This window comes from Macaca mulatta, chromosome 2 (assembly GCF_049350105.2).
Source record: "Macaca mulatta isolate MMU2019108-1 chromosome 2, T2T-MMU8v2.0, whole genome shotgun sequence".
Classification (NCBI taxonomy): Eukaryota; Metazoa; Chordata; class Mammalia; order Primates; family Cercopithecidae; genus Macaca; species Macaca mulatta.
Genome location: NC_133407.1, coordinates 24,310,859 through 24,333,298, shown reverse-complemented (window position 1 = coordinate 24,333,298; position 22,440 = coordinate 24,310,859). Strand labels below are relative to the sequence as shown.

General features: G+C 39.2%; 1 protein-coding gene across 50 annotated transcripts in view; it reads right to left on the bottom strand.

Moving 5' to 3' along the window:
* The window catches only part of THRB (thyroid hormone receptor beta), a 370,608-nt gene that overhangs the window by 27,009 nt on the left and 321,159 nt on the right, over positions 1-22,440 (bottom strand). For all 50 annotated transcript variants that reach the window (XM_077991377.1, XM_077991400.1, XM_028843641.2 and 47 more), the window contains 2 exons: positions 6,638-6,738; positions 948-1,095 (listed from right to left, as the gene is read on the bottom strand). In XM_077991377.1, coding sequence (XP_077847503.1) covers positions 948-1,095; positions 6,638-6,738 — 249 coding nt within the window. The remainder of the gene's footprint in view (positions 1-947; positions 1,096-6,637; positions 6,739-22,440) is intronic.

Sequence of the window (22,440 nt, the reverse complement as noted above, 5' to 3'; positions counted from 1 at the left end):
GAACTCTATTTCTCACATAAATGTGAGCCATGATTATTTCTTTCATCAGGAAAAATCCTCACTGTATTTTCTTTTTTCTCTCTTAATTTTTTATCTTTCTTTTTATTTTTAGTTTTTAACCAATAGTTGGAATCTCTCACTGATGTGCAAAAAATTTATGCTGGTAGAAATCATTAATACTGATGCCTGGCAAAAGGGAGGCCACACATTCTGAATGACATGATTCTTATTTTTATGATTAGATTAATTAAAGTGACTGGTGTAAATCCCTCGCCCAGTGTGGGGAGAAGAGACCCCAAGGGCTAATCTTGCCACCATATGCTGTAGCACTTTGAAAACTGGGTAGGACGACTTCAGCTCGGAATGTCTTGATTGCTAAAAATATAACAAACAACCAACTGCAGGATGACTCATGCAATAGCACTCAACTTTGCATTCTTCAGAAATTTCTGAACACGATGTTTTCTGCCAGTGCCCCATCTCCAAAAATGTCCATTAAATAAACTCCTTGTCTCTGCTCCTGAAAAAATATTAGGACTAGTCCCTGAGGCTCTACCCCACGTGAACACTGTGTATAGAATGATACCTTATCAAGGTAAATGGACCAGACCTCCCATTTGTAATCTCTGTCTCAAACAGAGTGTTGCCAACAGCTAGGCCTGCAAATGCGATAGGGATAATCTAACAGCATTTTCTCTTCCATCATCCATACTTTGAGAGTTAGGAGGTGATATGACAGGGTAGGACGGAACCCACCCAGCAATGGCTCCCACCTCCCTTTCAGGGCAAGCCTGGTTGTGGGGAGTGAAGGGTATATGCGAAAGTAAGGTATTCCCTTCTCTGTCCCCATGGGTTCCTGCTTTCTTTTCTGCCCAGTCGATCCCCTTGAACCAAACTCTTTCCTAATCAACGTTCCTTGAATATGAAGCAAATGAAGATCTACTTACAATCTGTTGCCATGCCAACATAGATGCATTTCTTAAAGCGACATTCCTGGCACTGATTTCGCGTGACTTTGTCTATGACACATTTTCCTTCATATTTACAGGAATAGGATGGATGGAGATTTTTCTGAATGGTTCTTCTAAAGAAACCCTATTTGAAAAACAAAGACCCAAGACAACAGTTTCATATTTTCTAGAAATCAATGATTCTGGAATTTTGTGTCCATATAACTATGAGATGAATTGTTTCAGACCTTAACCTGTTTCTGGGCCTCTAGCTCCACATATTCAAATATAAGACAGTTGGCCCAGAAGGATCTAGTGAGTTCTAAATCTGAGCTGATGATGCCATAGGACTACAGAGTCAACACCTTTTTTTGGTATTTATTCAAGGAAAAGAGGCTAGTAGGAACATCTAGTGCTTGTTTTTATTTTTTCTAAATATTGAATGTATAAGTAAATTATATTGTTCTGTCTCATAGAGTGACATAATTGTGTTGCTAAAGGAAGCTATGAGGAGTTTTGCTACTTTATACTGGGTAATAAGAAAGCTCAAGACCAAGAAGAAAGTGAAAAAATGAAAAGAGATGGATACTTGCAATACTTTGTTAATTAAAAATCTAATAATAGTAATTAAACAGTTGTACTAGCTGGCTTCACGGATTTAGTTTAATACTTGTTTTTGACTCTTGAGACAGCCACGATCAGCTCACTTGGCCTTTCAAACAATAGGACTCAGGGAGTAGAACATTCCAGGTTTTCTACCAAGTTTTTCCCCATAGCTTATTGCATTGAGGTTTTCCTTTTATAACACTCTTTCTTTGGTATCTGTAGATATACGCCTACAGGTTCAATGATTCTTCCTTCCTTAAGGCATGAGAGAGCACCTCTGTAGCATCTGGGGACACTAGGTGTGGGTGACTTAGGTAATATTCTCAAGAATGTGCAATACTAGAATTTTTCTGGACATGATCCTCAGGTTGAGGCAACTGTCATCTGTATTGTAGGAATTAATAACAGTAGTGAGCACTTACTTTGAGGGCACATTGCAAAGTGCTGTAGAAACATTTGATATCCTTCTATCTTCCCTACAACCATGTAAGGGAGGTGCTCTAAATATTTCCATGGTAGGGATTAAAAAAGTAAACCTCAGACAGGTTAAGCCATTTGACCAAATCACATGGTAAGTACATGCAGAAACTTGGGTGGGATGGAAACCAGCCAGCAATGGTCCCCACCTCCCTTGCAACCCAGGAGTGGCACTCCACATCTTAATTACTTAGCTGCTTCTATTATGTATAATGAAGTAAATTTTACTGTATTACTTAAATGTTTTAGATGAACAGATTATAAATAGTCCTGTCCCACCCACTTAAAAAGTTCATTTTATCTGTTGGTAGAATAACAAGGCAAAATGAGTTTTTTAAAATGTAAAAAAATTAAAAAAAAATGTTTTTTTGAGACAGAGTCTCACTCTGTCACCCAGGCTGGAGTGCAGTGGTGCGATCTTGGCTTATTACAACCTCCACCTCCAGGGTGCAAGTGGTTCTCATATCTTAGCATCCAGAGTAGCCAGGATTATAGGCATGAGCCACCACGCCTGGCTAATTTTTGTATTTTTAGTAGAGATGGGGTTTTGCCATGTTGGCCACGCTGGTCTTGAACTCCTGGCCTTAAGTGTTCTGTCCTCCTTGGCCTCCGAAAGTGCTGGGATTACAGGCATGAGCCACCATGCCCAGCTAATTTTTATATTTTTAGTAGAGATGCATTTTTGCCATATTGGCCAGGCTGGTCTCGAACACCCGGTCTCAAGTGATCTGCTCGCCTCCGCCTCCCTCCCAAAGTGCTGGGATTACAGGCATGAGCCACTGCGCCTGGTGGCAAAACAAGTTTTGATGGATGTTCTCTGCTAAGGCCTAAAGGGGGCCTCTAACTTTGTTAGATAAATGGTGGGAAATACCAGTTGACCTAGATTCAACCCACATTTTTATTATCCTGGTTAATGTTCTTTGGCTTTGATTATATACATATACCCTATTGCATATTCCTCCCTCAGGCACAAAAGCTCTTTCTTATTATGAAAATGTCCAAGGTAGGATGTTATATTGGGCAAAGCAGAATAAAATGGGAAAACATCAGGAATAACTGAAATGAACAGACTTGATTTTGGGGCATATATGCAAATCCCTTATCATTTCCATTGTTCAAGTTCTAACAGAAAACTGTCATATTATATTTGGGTTTTGTGTTCATAAGCACTTGAGTCCATTAATCTGAGTGATGTTGATACACTGTTATAAGATTCACTCAGTCACACACAGGGCAGCTGTTGGAGATGTTAGCAATGTTTTCCTGGGTGTGCAGGGTGGGCAAATCTTGCCAAAGCGTGAATGTCAGAGCATGCCATGAGAGTGAAAAACAAGTTTCCCTGCAAACCTCGCTTTTCTTTCTGTTACCCTCTGACCAAGGAGGGCAAAGGAGAACTAAAGAAACCCAGAGATTGCTGGCAAGATGTATGTAACAGACAGGGAGGAGAGGGGTAGGGTAGCACGCCTCCTTCTGGAGGAAACAACAATTTCCTAGAGGTAGAAATACCAAAGTCCAAGACATCCAGTAAGAATGCTGACTGCTTACCAGGATAGGAAGATTGTTAGTCTATCTGAAGTTGGGGAGACCCTTGTCTCCCTCATACTCTGATGCTGACTCATGTTCAGGGGTGGGGTTAGGGCAAGGAGTACATTGACCAGTAAGACCACGCTAAGCAGAGAATGAGGTGTGACACACCAGACCCCAGGGTTTTCCAAAAAGTTACTCTGTTCACTTTTTATTGGAATGAATGAAATAATTTATACTTTGCTTATTTCCACAAAAGAGTTGAGATAGCTAGCTCTGTTATACACTATACCATCTTTTCTTTGGCCTATCTCTGATGACTTTTCTTGGGCACTTCATGGACCAAATCCTTTTAAAGATGTTGGCCTTTCTTTTTTTTTTTCTTCTTGAAATGTTGGCCTTTCTTAAGCTGTAATTAAAGTACATTTTGACGTATGATAAGGAACCACTTCATTTTAAAAAGTAACAGATAGTAACTCTTGGAAGTGGACTTGAAGACATTTAAACAGTCTACTTATTAAAAAAAAATCCTTTTAGAGATGAGCTGACAAAAGAGATGCCCTGGGCAATAAATAAGGACATATATTTCATTGATGATTTGTTTGGTAAGAAGAAGTCTTGCTTTTATAGACCAGTATCAGACATGTTTCTTTGCATTCTGAGAAGAACTGCATCCATTTTTTAGTACTTTGAGATGATGCACTGATCAATGTGAAAAGGAGATAACTCACTCTTCTAGTTCACTATTCTGGCAGCTGTTAAAAAACTTTGGTTCTTCCTCTAACAATAGTTTGCTGTGGGACAGTATCAACATCCTTTCTACAAAAGGTGCGTAAAAACTTGGATATCACAATAGACATGACATATCCAAAAGATTTCACTCTTCTCAGGGTGAAAATTGGCAAAAAGGATTCTCTCCATACACATTGCAAGTATGGGGTAGAAATATTTTTAAATTACAGGTTTGAATAAACAGTATAGGAAACAACCCTTTCATCTTTCACCACTCTTAAACACCGTGTGTCTCATTTGGAAAACTCATTTGTCTTTTTCCAAGATGCTTTGTCATTACATGATGGGATCTGCACAAGTGCCCTGGGAAGGCTCTTTTCTGATTTTACGATGAAGGCAAACCTAGATACAGGATTCTGACCTGAAACAAAGGCACAGAGCCTGAAGTCTAGATTTTGCTACACTATTTCTTCTTTTAAGAAAACCTCAGCTGATCCAGGCTCCAGACATCCTGTGATCTAGGGAGAACAGGCTAGCTGATTTCTTGATCATCCTGAAGACATATGTGAGGCAGGGATATGGGTTAATAGGCTCAATTCTCTCTTTGTTTAAGTCAATCACTAATAATGTATTGTCCTCTGTAAGGCACATTCACTCTTTAGAGTCATTTTGGGGAATTAAGTATTAAATGGAAAGTATTAACTGGAATTCCATATTAAATGGAATTAGGATCTCTCTCCCAGAATTCTAAATTTCCCATTATGCACTGATTTAGAACCTTAGTGCTGCATCTAAGGTAGGGAAAGCCTTATGAATTGGGACTAATTTAGAGAAAAGTCTAGTTTGAATTGTCGAACTTTTGGAATGACAGTAGGTACCTAAAGTTATGAAGATTTATTACTTTCAAATCAAGCCAATAAAACTACTTTCATGAGACTGTCTGCAAGTCTCTAATTAATAAATAGCCAGGACTTACTTGTAATTAGATTCCTTAAATTCCCTAAGACAGATGTAATGGCCACCTTTAGCCCAGTCTTTGTTAAAGGCCTACAAATTCCAGATCAAAGGGGTCTGGATAAATGAGAACATGTTAGACCACATTTCAAAAAACAGTCTTGCAACCTTAGAAATTGCCCCTTTCCAATTGTTGTATTATCTCAAACTTTTTTGCAGCCTTCTCCTAAATGTTTCCTAATTTCATGTACAAAACATAGGGAATTTGCAAGGAAAATCTTCCATTAGGGAAAAAGAAAACTCCTTAATTTGAAACTGAGCTAACATGTCAATTTGGTGGCTTTACGAGCAAGGGTAGGAACAAAGGGGGGCAGTTGGAGAAGGGGAAGAGGAGAAGAGGTAAGGTGGATGAGAGAGGAGGGAAGGTGAAATGTTTTATACATTTAATACAATTTTTGCTTTAGGGTTTACATCTTCTGATAATTTAGTTTTAAATATAAGAGGTAAAAAAGAGAAGGTATTTAACAAGTAAACAATTTAAAAAGTCCTTCCCTGACTTTAAATACTTCTTTACTTATGAAACATTAGCTGAACAAACACTAAATACAGCATTGGGTCAAGCTTTTCCCTTTATGGTGGATTTCATTTTCAAGGCTAGATCGTTGGACCAAAAGATATTTTCCAGAAACCTTATCTCGATTTTGTTGATGAAGTCTTGTAAGTAGGCCAATTTAGGCTGAGTTTCAGGAAGTGAATGGACTGTTGATCACTGGCATATTCTTGTCAAGTATTTCCTGCAGATAGGACTGTACAGCACAAAATTAGCTGATGGATGACCAGAATCTACTTAGTCACTGCAGGCTGTGCGAAAAGCCAATCTGGATAATTTCAGAACATAACTGAATCTAAGTAGCCTCAAAGATATTCCCTACTGGAACCCTTGAAAATGAGCATATTCATTCAGACTAACAGCAGAAAACAGCCTGTGGTAGAGTAAACTCTGTCTCTTCCAACACTGTAGATAAAACAAGAGGAGAAACAGTTATTTCTCAGGATGACAACATGTTAAAAAGGACCTATGCTTCATAAACCCAAAGTAAGAGTTTTGTTAATTTCTTTTTATTTTATGGATTCTCTTCCTGTTTTAAGAACACTTGCAGAAGTAAAGAAACCAGACCTCACACTCATTTAGTTATTTATGATTTGGGAAAAAAATTCAGTTCTTGAACATGTCAAAAATGAAGAGCACAACCAGACACCTAGATGATCACAGGCCATGGATGTTAGGATTTGGTTTTAATTTGAACTTAAACTTAATGTTGCATTCTGGAGGAGCACTGGGAGGGGGACGGGAGCTGGGCTAAGCTCCATGCTCGTGGACCCAGGGCAATTACCTTGCAGCCTTCACACGTGATACAGCGGTAGTGATACCCAGTGGCTTTGTCACCACACACTACACAGAGCTCGTCCTTGTCTAAGTAACTGGGGATGTACCCTGTGAAGGAAATAAAAGAAGGAATATTAAAAAACAAGATATGAACGTCAAAGAGACACTGTAGCTAAGATTGCTAGACCAGAGACAAAACTGACTTGCCAGAAGGAGACAACAACAGTACTTAGTGAAACCAAACAGTAAGAATTTTATACTCATAGTGTAAACATAGGCCCAGGACTTCAGAATGCCTTGGAAATAACTCACACCTATAATCCCAGCACTTTGGGAGGCCGAGGCAGGCGGATCACCTGGGGTCAGGAGTTCAAGACCAGCTTGGCCAAAGTGGCAAAACCCTGTCTCTACTAAAAATGCACATAATTAGCCGGGCATGGTGGCAGGCACCTGTAATTCCAGCTACTCAGGAGGCTGAGGCAAGAGAATCACTTGAACCCGGGAAGTAGAGGTTGCAGTGAGCTGAGATTGCACCATTGCACTCCAGCCTGGGGAGCAAGAGCAAAATTCTGCCTAACAAAAAGAGAAAAGAAATAGCTGTGGTCACTTGCTGTGCAGGTAGGAATGGCAGGAAGGCTGCAGAGCCAGTGACTCAAGCAGAGGGGCCAGGATTTGAGCACTGTGAGTTCTAGATAACACAATCTCTTTAACAAGGCTTATTTCAAAACCTGTTTTCAAAAGATTTGATCCACTTTGGAATCACAGTACCATGCAATAAATTCAGGAAACTTTATAGCTGGAAGAGTCCCAGGAGATGACGAAGCCCTTGAAAGGTGAAGAAACAGGCCTGCAGAAGTTTGGCCTTCCTCAGGGTCACACTGGAAATTACCAGCAGGATTAAAACCCAGGTCTCTTAATTTCTAGCCCTCCAGTATAATATGCTGGTCTTTTTCTAAATATAGAGAGTTAACTTTAAGTAGAATGAATTTTGCCCCCTAAAAAAATTAGGTAAACTTGTGATATTATGATATGCAATCCAACAACACTGGATAGTGTGAAATAACAGAGGTTTTGTTTATTAAGAAAAAAGGAAAATCTAAACATGATAACTCTCTTTTTTAGTGGACAATGAGTTTATTAGTTTAAATTCCTTGACCCAGGAAGCTAAAAAGCACAAAAGCAGAAGCTTCCTGTTTCGCTCTTGTCTTTGCTCTTTTCCCCTCCTGTGGAGAGGATGCCGAGACACAAGATGCTGATTCAGGAGGGCAGGTTCATTCTCACCTGTATCAATGGTTTGCCATCGATAAATTGTGTGATACATAGAATCACACAGCTTAACATAAGACCAAACAATCAAAATGAGGCAGGATTGGTTGGGATGTGAAGAAGCAAGAGGCTGAGAAACAATCCTTTCTCCTGATCATGGCCCTTACGAAGTTTTTTGACTCAGCAAACTCTTCATTCCAATAAAGATTAGCTAGGTTGAAATGACTGATGCCTTACTGTGTATTTTACCATGACATTTCATAGACCTTTTATTAAATTAGGTCAGTTGCCGAAGTCTTGCTTTTCAGAAAAAAAGCCATTAAGGAAACAATGAAATAAATCCTTTTCATAATTTCTTAGAAATTATTTTGCTCAAACTTTACTTTAGAAAAATGTTCCTTCTTGGGAGGCAGAAAATTGACTTGAAAGTGAGGTTTAGTAATGTACAGGATTGTATTTTTAAATATCACAGCTTTTCTTAGTTTACTTTTGCATCATGCAAACCATGATGCATCTGTTGAGTTCACTGCAAGGGTTTCAAAACTCTCGTCAGTCATTTTTAAAATGGGAATCCTGGGAAGGATCTGGGCAGAGAAAAAAATGGAACTAGAATGCTTTGTGTGTTCATTCAGTCATTTATCTATGAACTGCATTTATTTAGCATCTACATGTGCTTAGCATTGTTCTAGGTGCTGAAAATATAAAAATGAGTAAGACATGGTTTCTTCTTTTGGAAATTCATAAGCTGAGTTCTGTTTCTCTAGCCTTGGTCATTCCTCAGTGAGAAAAAGAGAGGTGAAAATGAAGAGAAGAACATGAAAAGATGCTCAACATCAATGCAGGGAAATGCAAATCAAAACCACAATGAGATACCACTTTATACTCACTAGTACGGTTTTAACAAAAATGACAGTCACAAGTGTTGGTAAGGACGTGTGCTCATGTGCTTTTGTGTGCATATAAAGACCTACTTATAAAACACAAAGTAACTTTTAAACCACAAAGTAACTCAATTAGGAAAACAGGCCCCTTCCTGGTAGAGGCAGATGGACTATACAGACCCATACTGTCAAAAAAGCTACATCTTGACCTCTTATACCTCGAGGTTATATGCAACTAATCCAACAGAATGAAGACTTTTATGTTCTTGGTATCAAGCACAGAATGCAGAGATAAGGGAAAAAGCACAAGTCATTTCTGTCTAATCTCAGGTATAAGAATCAATTGTAATGTAGTTGAACACTGTTGTACTTGTGGGACATGACTTGGTAGGGGTCAAAACAAAGTGTCCAAGAACATTAACCAGAGTTGGGAAGATGCAGGTAGTTCCCCCTCACCTCATATTTCCCCACCCTGTCTCATGAGACCTGCTGACTTTCTTTTGGCATTGGCAGCCGGACACTGAAGATTTATTCCTACTTGTAATTCAAAAATTTATGTAGATGGTGTTTAAGGTTCTTGTGGAATCCAACAATAATTAAATCAGTGACTGGAATGGACTCCTTTCATTTACTGACTGCTAGGCTGAGAGGTGGTGTGCTTTACTCTCTTATTTCTCCTAGATATCTTCTTCATGGGTGGAGGTGATTAAATGTCTTTAGTTAAATCATCAAGCCTTCTACAGAAACATCTACTTAAGTTGGTTGCAGTTGCTTACATGATCATACTAGTGCGCCCCACACCTTGCTTTCTTTTCTTTAAAATATTAACTTTAAACCATCTTATTTATCTAAAACAGTCACCACAGGCAATGATACATCAATCATTATGCTTAAGTCCATTATTCTTCATTAAATAACTTCCATCAGGAAATAACGTCCCACACATAGTGACTAGGTAGGTGAGGATTCTCTTAAAGTTACTGAACACAATTGACAACGTTACATACTAACCAATTCTCCTAGAGAACTTAACCATCTTTTGCTGTTGTATTTAAGTGTCTCCATCATTTTCCTTTGTCATACTCACCAAATGAGTTACACAATGGTCAATATGCCAAACCAAGGAAAATTCACATGTATCATTAGTTTTGTTGCCAAGAGTGGACACTAATGAGGGTCATAATGTCAGTGTTGGGTTCTGCCTAGAAACAAATACCACAGACACAATCCTGGAAGCTACAATTGTTCATCTGAGGAACTGCATCTGCTAGTTGTCCCGGATGACTGCTAAAGAAGCCTGGTCAATAACCCTCCAGAAAAAAATTAAGGTCCATGACAATATATGATAGTTCAAAAATGATATATGTCCCCCAGCTCTTGTCTGCTCAGATGTATTATTTTTCAGATTAATACATTATGCTGCCACTTTATTAAGCATATTTTTATAAAAGCAAACTCCATCTGTTTGTTCAACAAAGGACTTGAGATTTTTTCAGTTGACATTTGGCAATGTCTGCTTAATTGCTAAGTATTATCTTGCATATCTTGCAGTTAATGCTATTTAAAAAAATATTCTCTGAGGGACTTGTCATGTAGAAGCGGAAAGTTTTGTACATTTGCACTACAAAGCATGCAACAGGTAGTAAGCTTAGCTTCTTGGTTGAAAACATATTCAATACTTTCTTCCCTATGGACAAGATCAGAAGACTGGCTAGTTTAATTCTTTTGAGTGAATTATAACAGAATCTCAGGTCCTAGGAGGAGAAACACTGGTTCCTCTTGTCACCTTAGCAGATACATGGCCCTTAGGGAAGAGAATATAAAGCAGATTAATCTTGAAGGTAGATCTAAAATATAAGGTGCTGCGTAGGACAGCAGATGTAGCAGCAAGGGAGGAGAGCTGAGTTCAGAGATCTTTTCCAAACTGGCAAATCTTACCATCTGTATAAGACCACTTGCCTAGCAGAACCAGTCCTGGCATCTTAAGGGAGGGGCTGTGATTTGTGGTAATGGGAAATACTTTGGGTAGCTCAGAGAAGTGAAGAAGTTCCATGTTGCTGATTCATCTTGTGAAACTATCAACTCAGAGCCAGTAAGGACCCTAAGTATCTTGGGACGGGATAGAGGAGGAGACTATATTTTGTCACCCCTCAGAAAGCTAAGTCATTAGCATGCTGAGTCACTCTTCTGATTTTATACTGAACCTCCTCAGTTCATCCTGCAGCTCAGACCTTCTGATTTAAGCTTTTTTTTCCCCCACCAGCACCTTCCCTACGTCATTTCTTTGCATACTTAAAAACCTTGAAAGGTTTATCCTTTAGCCTTTCCCCAACATACGAATCCTGATTCCTTTTATCTTTAATTCTTGGCAGTAGGTACCAAGCTGTACATCATGTTAATCTTTAACCCTGTGATAGACACTGTATTAAATTAAACCATCCGTTCATCCATTTGTTTATTTAACGGCATGTACGGGCGTACTGTGTGGAAGACACTTGATACAAACTTGAAACAGCATTAACTTTGGAGGCCTTCATCCAATGCTGTCTGCAAATTCTCAGCAGAGCTGCCCCAGGGGCTCCCATTTCACATGATATTTCCTCAGAACATGCACTGTTTTCCTGCCCTCCCTACCCCTGCTTGGGATCTTGGAGTCTCTTTCTTTACTCTTTGCCCTCTGGCTGGCTGGGCCATGGTGTTGGGGGACAGCAGACAATGGCTCCCCAGGCTTTGAACTCTGAAGCACTGGTGGGCGGAGGAGGGGTGAGCAGAAGGAGGACCAAGTAGAGGTGTCACTCTAGAAAAGGGGATGAGGATATGATGCCCAAAGGACCCTGGATTCTCATTGGAGGCTTTAGTGCAGAAAAAGGGACAACATGATGTTTGGATCATTTCTTCTGACTCAAGAATTCCTGAAACTAAAACATATTTTCAAAATTTCAATCTTTTTTAACTTTTATTTTTTGAGACAGGGACTCACTCTGTCACCCAGACTGGAGTGCAGTGGTATGACCATGGCTCACTGGAGCCTTGAACTCCTGGGCTCAAGCAGTCCTCCCACCTCACCTGCCTGAGTAGCTGGGACTACAGGTGCACGGCCACCACACCTGGCTAATTTTTAAGTTGTTTTGCAGAGATGGGGTCTTGCTATGTTTCCCAGGCTGGTCTTGAGCTCCTGGGTTCAAATCATCCTCCCATCTTGGCCTCCCAGAGTGTTGGGACTACAGGCGTAAGCCGCAGTGCCCAGCCTATTTTTTAATTTTTAGGGCCAGGTTTGGGCATAGTATAGTTTAATGTATAAGCAGTACCTAGTGAAATGTTCCTTTCGCCGTCCCTGTACATTCAAATCCTTAATAGCTGACATAACCTTTCAATCTACAATTAGAGGGAAAATATTTGAAGATGCAAATCACTCAAAAAGGAAATAGGTTGATATAATGCGTTTGAGTCAGAATATCCATCAAAAGGGCACACATTCTGGCAGCATACAACATTTGGCTTGCAGAGTGTTTTTTAAAATCTTAGCCAATTTTTAAAACCAGGAGATTTCCTAAAACATACAGAATTCTTGCTTCATGTGAAAAACGGGAGGAAATGGCAATACTGAACCCAAATTCTCACAGTGTAACGATCAGCTGAACTGGGAAGGTAGCCCTGCCTCCCAAGAAACAGATGTCCTTTTTAGCTCTCCAGTCAGAACCTCTCCCAATTGTGTGCATCGGTTGCTATTTATTTTTGTTCTTGCATTATGCCTTTTCATAAATAAAGAAATATTTCACAGAATTCTTTATCTTTATCAAAAGTGGAAACACAAAAGTAGTTTGAGAAAAATGATAACTTTTTTTTTTGAGGCGGGGAGGGGGAGAAGGATGAGTTTCACTCTTGTTGCCCAGGCTGGAGTGCAATGGCGTGATCTTGGCTCACTGCAACCTCCACCTCCTGGGTTCAAGTGATTCTCCTGCCTCAGCCTCCAGAGTTGCTGGGATTACAGGTGCCTGCCACCACACCCGGCGCCCAGCTATTTTTTGTTATTTTTAGTAGAGATGGGGTTTCATCATGTTGGTCACGCTGGTCTTGAAATCCTGACCTCCGGCAGTCTACCCGCTTCAGCCTCCCACAGTGCTGGGATTACAGGCGTGAGCCACTGCTCCCGGCTCGAGAACATATTTCTTCATGGAAGTGAGAAATATTCTTATCATATACTGTGTAAGCCTTATGTGTCTTTGTTGAAAAATTTAAATTAATACAAAGGAAAATGCCATCTACAGATTAAATAGAAATAACACATCAATATAAATAAGGGGGTCCAGGAAAACCACATTTCCAATTATATACCTTTCCTTCCTATGATATGAAATGCAGGTACCCTTTAAAGTGCACATATTTAAGCATTTTTTCACGTCAACCAGGGCAGTGATTTACTGTCCCATGCATAGTAAGTGGTCAATACGTAATTGCAAATGCCATTCAACTTAGGTAGTTTCACAATCCCTCCGTTGCCAAGGAGTAAAGCAAAAAGGACTCTTAGCCTCCATTCAAAATATACCTTAAAATTGCCATTACATTGAATATAATTAGAATTACAATGAAATGTTATATCATTTTTGGAAGAAAATTATTTCTCCATCAAATTTTACAATGGCCTTTGGCATAGCACAGCAAAATTGGAGCTTAGAATAAAATCTCAGTTAAATGAAAAGCTCAGATTCACAATTTTCATACTTCGGATTTCCCTATGTCTATTTCTCTGGTGACCTTTCTAATGACAAAGCCTGAGATGATAGGCAATTAAATTTATATCCCAAGGCACACTGTAAATTTGTCAGGCCCAAAATTAATGCGCTGTGAAGTTCCTAAAATCAGCTCCTGATACCAGGGAGTAGATAAAGAAGAGGTAGCAGTTCAGTCCTTGGTCCTTCCGTGGACTTTGGCTTAACAATGCTCAGCTCTGCATGAGGGTGAAGTACCAAGAAGGGCCCTCCATGCTCCCTAATATCAAGCATTTAATCACCCCAAATTATTTTGGTATCAGTATCCACAAGCAGAATATGGCCCCATTTCTAGTTATAAAGTTCGCAAATTCACACGCACGTATCCTCTCCTTGGTGAGCCAGGTAAGGCACAGGCACTGATGACAATGATAAATAGCTAATGCATGTGGGACTTAATACCTAGGTTATGGGTTGACAGGTGCAGCAAACCACCATGGTGAATGTTTACTCATGTAATAAACCTGCATGTCCTGCACATGTATCCTGGAACTTAAAATAAAATTGAATTGAATTAAATTAAATTAAAAGAAAAAAATTAAATTATTGTAAGACAGGTTTCTCTCTTTCTCTCTCTCTCGCTCTCTCTCTCTCGCATACTTGGAGGCATTGGAGTTGTAGAACCCTGGTATTGATGAGATCATTTCCTGTTTTAAAAGAGGGCATGAATTAGAAAGCAGGAAGGCAAAGTCGTTAGAAGAGTGGGGAGGGAGCAGAAAGTCACTAGAGATAGGTGATAGTTGCCTCTGATTTTGCTGTTAGAAGCAATTTATAGCTTTGGGCTCATGCAGAAGCACCCACAGTTATGTCATGCCCTGAATCCTAGAGAAACACAAGTGTCATTTCTTTACCTGAAAATCCATTCAGAATGGGATTCAAAGTTATAGCTCTAAAAATGTGGGCTATCAGCCCTTCAGCCTTATGTTACACAAAAGAGAAGGAGCTGTTGCATTTGTCATCAGAACACCATCACTGTCGTTATGAGCTGTGCTGCTCTCCCTGCAGGTGTATCCTGTAGTCACGTGGATGTGCGCTTTAGGGAGTGCAAAATAAAAGAGGTTGATGCTTTTGTGGTGCTTATGATCTAGATAGATTTGACATAAATAAGCAAACATGATGAGGAGAACCCAAATCCCAACAATGGAAATGAGCTATGACATGTATGTAAGTATTATGTTGCATGTATATATAGTTATGTAGGTTCAGGTGTACTCCACTTTGACAGAAGTCAATATATGAACATTTAAATATGATATTTGGAAATGGAGGAGGGATTTTAATATTATAAAAAATCCTTTATGAAAGATCCTTTACTTCAGATATTCTCCAAGTAGTAAGTTCTTCACCATTAATGCAGTGGTCCTCAAGTGGAGGTGATTTTGCCTCCCAGGGGACATTTGGCAAAGTCTGGAGACATTTTTAGTTGCCACAATTTCTCTGTGTGTGTGTGTGTGTGTGTGTGTGTGTGTGTGTGTGTGTGTTTGCTACTGGTGTCCAGTGGGAAGAGGGGCCAGGAATGATGCTAAACATAATACAATGCACAGGACAACCATCACAACAAAGAATCATGTGGTCCCAATGTCAATAGTGCCAAGGTTAAGAAACCCTAGTCTAATATACTTTATATATAATAAACTATTTTTCACAGGTGATTTACACAAATGATTCAGAGCTATTTTATAAAACAAAGGATATCTGCTTTTGAAGGCAGGGCTGCTTGGGAGCAGGGGTGATGAGAGCATGTGTTGCTGGGTAATAGAAGAGGCTGGTGGGCTGTGAACTGAGTTGGTGACATAAAGTGATGCAGGCTGACAGTAGCAAGGTGGCCCACCAGGGTGTGGTTGGCAGTGGGTGACAGCTGGAGGAAAGCATACTGGTTCAGGGATGGAGACTGGGGTGACAGAGAGAGGAACCCCTGGGGAGACTGGCCAAGGTTTCTGGAACAGAGGGTGTGGGTAAAAGCACAAAGCCATAATCAAAATTGAACTCTTGAGGGCAGGGAAGAGTTGGTGAAATCTGTGGTAATAGAAAAGGGCCCAAAACCTTGAGAAGGAGCCCTGTGGTGGTGCAGAGTATGGGGAAGAACTGCCCCTGAGTGGCTGGAAGCAGAAGGCTTTAAGCAAGAGAGGGTGAACCTGGAGGGAAGAAAGGCAGGAAAATATGGCGGCAGGTATCTGCAGATAAGGAAAGCAGGTGTGTGGGGTGACTGCTCGAAAGCACATTCTAGGAGTCTCCGAGAGAGCTGAGGAAATTCTTTACAACAGCTGGTACCAAGGGAGCGGATGAGAGGGAAGTACCAAGGACAGCGCACGGGAAACTCAGTATTCCCAAGGCTCTGGAAACAGGAAGAATACAGATAACCAACTGGGTACCGGTGAAGCCAAGGACCCATAAGATGATGGGATCATAAAAGCTGGACCAGAGTGGGTGGCAGGGAGGGAAGCAGCTTGATTTCAGACTGAAAGCTGAGAAAAAAGCGTGCTTGACTATGAAGAAGTATTCATGGAGGCATGTGAGGTGGTGGATATGAACTCCATATGCAGAAGGCCAGCAGGGCCACCATTCCTCTGCAAGCCTGCCAGGCGTCTGACTCCATTTGCTCATAATTCTTTGGACTCCTACTGTTAGCTTTCATTGTGAGTAGGAGCAATGCATGCTCTGGATGAGGTGAGGGCATTCAGTGAAATCTCTGAAGGACATGTCTTTGACAAGAGAGTTAATTCTCAGGAAAGAAAAGGAAAGAAAAGAATCAGCTCATGCTTTTGTCTGCACTTGGACTTGGTTTGGAAATGATTATTGCTCCTTACTTTGCTTTCATTTCTGGGTGCCAAGAGGCACTTTCATTTAACCTTTTGTACAGTGAATGTGTTCTGTATTTTTAAAAGTCGTGGTATTGTTTTCTGGAGTGGTATTTTCTCTGAACCGTAAATGGGTGGCAGTACCTAATTTAAAATCCTAACTTTCCATCACATCCTTAAATTACATACACATTGTTGAAAAATCTATGATTGCATTAACCACTTAACTATTACATTTAAAAGAGATTATTTATTTAGTACTCAACAGCTCACTGGGTGGACTGATCACATCTGTGTTTAAATTAAAAAATTCAAGTAGAGGGGAAGAGTAAGGATGAGAGAGAGAGAGGGAGAGAAAGAGAAGATAGAGGAGGAAAGAGATGGAGGGAAAGTAGGAGAGAGGGACAGAGGGAGAGGAAGAAGGAAAGGAAAGGAAAGCTTGAGAAAGAAACATTCCCCAATTTGCCACTTAATTTTTATTTCAAATGCCTATCTAATTGTTCACCTGGAGTCAACAGAGCTACAGAACACACACACACGTACAAAAAGACAGAATTCTGTGTCCAAGTCAGAGGGGCAATGAAACCAGATTCAGAAAGCACAGTCCTGTGTGGAGTTTCTGCTTCGGTTATTAATTTTTCTTTCTGCACAACTAAAAATGTGGTTGTAGAGCAACAACATATACAATCAGAACCAAAACTGAATAGGACAACCCTCCCCCACCCCCACCCCCAGCCCCATCTCCTTGGTCCTGGCCTAAAAACAGGAAATTCTTATTCTCTTGGACATGATAACAAACTCAGGCAACTTTTCGAACATGCAGTTCCTATCAAGTAAGACGGCATGTAGAAGGTCAAGCAAAGAATCCCGTGGAGGAGAGTTGCCCAGGGAAAACTCCTAGGAGGGATTCTGTTTCAACAGACCCAACCGGCCCACACTAAATTGAGAGGTTGACCTGCAAAGCTGCCTTCAGAGCAACCAGATGAAGATGCAGGCTGTTCGGGAACTTCAGAATGTAATTAGAATTTGTGATGGAAACAGCCAGCACTTCTACCCACAAAAGGATTTTTTTTTTTTTTTAAAAAAAGAAAGAAAAGAAGGAGAAAAAAAGTCAACTTTTTACTTTGCTGAAACCTCAGCCACAGAGGAGAAAGCACAACAAACAACCTAGTTGCCAATTCTCCTCCATCTGATTCTAGACTTATTCCCTCCTTCCCCTGAATTTGTGGGGGCCAGAAGTGTGCAGCCAGCACTGGCCCTGTGAGGACTTAGCATACCTTTGCACAGCTATGTCATTAGAATTACAGTAAATATCATATCTTCTGAGTGAATGATAGGGTTCTTGAAAATTACAAATTTGTTTTTTATAATCCATATGAAAAATAAGACACACATTACATTCTGCATTTCAGCCCTCCTCAATGTGAAAATTACATTGGTTTTCCCCTCCTCAATTCTTGAAGCTTTATTTTAAATGTGATTCAATGAACTGACATCTGATTCTTCCTTAGTTCATGTTCTTAATGCTTCCAGAGCTTGATAACTTCTTCTTTTGGCTATGAATGCAAAAAACCTTTGTAGAAAAACAATCCAAAGAAAACTAAAAGTTATTCTAAAGTCCACCAATTAAGATAACCATTCTTAACATTGGGTAGGGTAGCCTTCCTTTATTTCACCAGTTTGTACCTATAATTTTTTTATAAGATTGTAATTTTTCTATAAGATTCTCTGTATACTAGAAAATAAAGGCTAGGAAATAAGCCATCCTTAAAAAAAAATAAAGAAAAAGTTAAGACAGCTGCATTATTGGAGTTTATAAAGCTGTAATGACAGAAGTGAACACAGATGAAGCAATTATGAATTTTTATCTATTGTGAATAGATAAAAATCCAATTGGAAAATGAGGCCTACCCCACTGAACACCTGTTTATAGTCTTAATTTTGCCTTAATGAGACACTACTGATGTCCTTCAACACAACAAAAATCAATAGTGGATCAATATGGATAAACATGTTGGGTACAACCTTTTGTCCTAAGAGACAGTTAACAGCTGGGTTTAGTTTTACTGGGATTTACTTGAAGACTTGTAAAAGTAAATAATGGTGCATTTAAGAATATTTGCCTGCTTTGATTTAGTGACTTTGGCAGGTGGCGGTGGCCTTTCAATGACATATGGCTTTGAAATTACATCAATATATGCATACAATGTGTCTTTTCCTCTAGTTCATGCATCAAATTAATTAGTAAAGAATCCCTGGTTTAACATTTTATAAGCAAATATTCCCCAGTGTTGGTTGAAGAAAATACAGTGAAAAGAGAAAAGAACCTCAAAAGTTCTGCAGGAATTTTTAAGAATAGCAGAATGACCACATAGATTGACAGGCACCAATATTTTCTTATAACACTACAAAAGGCATATCCAAGTATGTTTAATGAGGCAATGTTAATTTCTTCTTTTCAAAGTTAAATTACTTACACTATTAAGTGAAATAGCACATGTTCAATCTATCTCAAGTGTTTCCGTTAGGGGACTTACTCTGTGTGTCTCTTGTAAGAAATGAGATTCTGACGACCTTCAAAAGGACGTAAAACTCCATGTTTATAAATAAAAATCAAGATGAGCAACTCTATATTTTATGCTGTAATCTCCTTAATATTTCATACTTGGAAGTTATAGAATAACACTATATGTAGTAAAAATTACAGATTCTAGTTTTTGTTTTTATAAAATTTTGTTCATTTGTTTTCATAACAGACTACTTTCAATTATAGAGTCACACTAAGAAAAGCAAATGATAAATTTTATAGAAACCACAACTAAATAAACCACATTATGTTTTAAGATTAATTTAACAGAGAAATTTACCTTTGAGGATCAAAGGGCATCATGTTTTTGTAAATTACAGAACCTTGTAAATTTGGTTCTCTATGCAATATCCTATAGATTATATACAGAAAACATGAGATTCTGGCGTATCTGCACTAGAATTTACACTATTTTCAAAAGCATTCCTATCTGGCAGTTACTACTAAATGTCCTGAGTTCTACCTGTTTGCCTCCCTTATTTTATTTTTCAGTATCTTATTTTTCAGTAATGCAAGACACGTTCTATTGACAGAAATTTAAACAGCATTATAAAGCCACGGTGTCTATTAAGATATATGGATATTTTACTGGTTTTAATATTGGCTATTTTGAAGGGTGTTTCACTTCCTTTCATAAAGAGAATTCACTTGATATGATTGCAGACATGTTCAACTTTAGGGACAAAATAGCAAGGTAAAGTTTCTCAGTTTTTGTTTGAGTTTTACATTCTTACAGTTTGACATGGTTACAAATAGACTCTTTACTGTTTACATGGATAAGTAAATACATTAAAATGAACATTTACAGATCCTAGCAAATCAACATTATTATAGCACTGTCAAAGAAATCACTAACATATTTTACTAGTTAACGAAAATAAACTTTCAAAATGAAGTGCCAAGAAAAAGTCAAATGAGTTTTTAATCTGAACCTGAACTGGGGAGAATTATCCCACTTCAGACACCACAACACCTACCCACCAACTGGAAACCTTTCGCATATTTTCTTTCGCCAAGAAGCCAACAATAGTCACTTTGGGCAATATATACACACACACATAGCAAAATACAGCCTAGAAAGCCAACTCACACCAGCTTTCACAGATGAAGAAAAAAAGTGCTTGGAAATCTTGATGTTCACAGAGTCCTTCAATCACCTAGCAACCCCTCTTACTGCCGTTTTTAATTTCAAATAGCGTTCACATTCAAAGATTTGACGAAGCTGATGTAAACTGTAACTTTAAAACGAAACGAAAACAAACAGTGAAACTTTGAACACATTTAAGCAAAATGGTCCCTACCTTTTTTTTGAGAATACGATGGCGACTGCACTTGAGAAAAAGTAGGCTTTTCTTCAGTGAAATATTCAGGTTGGCTGTATTGATTCAGGGCCATGTCCAAGTCAGAGTCCTTGCTTTTAAACATGTTTCCAGGGTAACTACAGGTATAAGGCTGATTCACTGCCCAGGCCTGTTCCATATATATGTTGTTACTGGGCACAGCCTGAGCATCGCAACCACTGTAACCCGGACTATCTTCAAAATACGCGTAATAATCAGTGGACTGCATGTAGCAATTGCTGCCGGCAGCTGGGTGCACTTCATATATTTCTTGCATACAGTAGTTCATTTTGTTTCCCTGGTTCAGTTTCTACTTTACATATACACACACTCTACGCATGCATTCTCCAGCCCCATACACCCTGAGAGCTGGGCATATACGCAGAGAAGCATACATACATACACATGAAACACGAAGGGAAGATGAATAAACACCACCACCAACACAGCAACCCAGCCTGCTTTACTTTGTAATAGCACCTGATGTGCTAAAATCCTATTTAGACCGAGGTGTCTTTTGAGCTCTTCTGCCATCCAAACATATTGGAAAGCAGATTTATGACTATCAAAGGTCTTAAGCTGTGCATGCAGCTAGTTAATTCCTGGGGAAGATGGCAGGCAGGTAGGAATGACCTCCACCCAGATAGGGAAGTGGCAGCGAGAATGTTTCTCTGAAGCTGCTAAGATTCATTTTATATGCTGTTTTTAACCCCTTTCAACGTGATTATAAAACGATTACTCATTGTTATGTCATTTTGCTGGACAGCTTAAGCATGAAACATTATAAAGACATCTTAGAGAATATCCTTGGATACAAAGAAAATCCTAAAATCAATAATCTAGTTTATTAGCATGAACCAGAGAAAATCCAGTAGTAATGAGCCTGATGACTGACTGACTCCAAAACATTAATCTAGCTGTGCAAATGTTACTGGTTGAATCTGTTGTTGAATGTTACTGACTGGCTTTTAATACTAGGATCCAACCATCTTCCCATGACACATAGGTCCCACTGGTTTTTAAAACATGCCAAAGAAGTATACAGTTGAAAATGCTGCTGATGTCTGCAAGTGAGTTTTATTCTGTTCCTTGCACATGATTATTTTCTACCTCATAAGCACTAATCTACATGAGACCTAAAGCTTACGTTAACTGTTCAATTCTGTATTTTATGTTTTCTTTATAAAGGCGTGAGGGAGAGTGTATGCCAATGCCCCTATATGAGGAATACCCCTATTATATAGCAGCTTTCCTTTTCTGTTGGTGCTTAATAGTACTCTGATGAGTAGTGCGTGGAAAACTGTAAACACTTATCACTTTATTCCCATTCAAAACTGCTTTTGAGATTATTTTCAAGATTTAATGTGATTTAAGTGGTATTCATGTAGTTACTTAAAGATAGTGATCAAAAAGGGAAGAGCATTTTCTGTAAGAATCATCATATCTTTTAACTAAGAAGTTAACAAATACCAAATTAGATTGTAAATGCTTGCTAAGATGATTACTAATGGTATTTTCTCCCTGTGGATGGTGACCAGTGTGTGCATGTCACGTATATGCATAGTTGTAGATCATGACATCAGGAAGGGCAGATGCTGCTCTTCTACACTGACGAGTCCTTCTGTTTCTTAGGCAGCCTGTTTTCAGGGCTGGGCCTCAGGTGGTGACGTTTACCTTTGGCTTCCTGCTGGTCCATGAGCATGTGACCGTGTTGGTATTTCTCTCTAAAGGACCATCGACAACGTACTATTGTAATTTTCAACAGTGAGACCTTTGCTTTGGACATGTAGCTCCAGTCATCAATTGCAACATGGAATTCTGGGGCAGGGACATATGGCAGAAGTAAGGAGGGTATTACAGTCATTCAACAAATTATGGGGTGTCTGTTAAGTACAAAGCAAGGAGTTGGTGGCTACAGAGATGGCTGTTCAGAAAAAAATCACTGTCTCTGCCAAAAGGTAGCTTAATTAAATATACAGTCAAGTGGACCATCATTGTGCTGTCTTTAAGTGCTGACTTTTCATAAATGTAGTAAAGGAGCCATGGACTCAACGGAAAAAGGTGAGGAATTATCGAATGAGCAAAAGATGCGACAAAATTAGAAAAGAGACCCAGGAAGATCTATGTGGAAGATAGTAATAAGACTCCTTTAAAAACTACAACTGATAT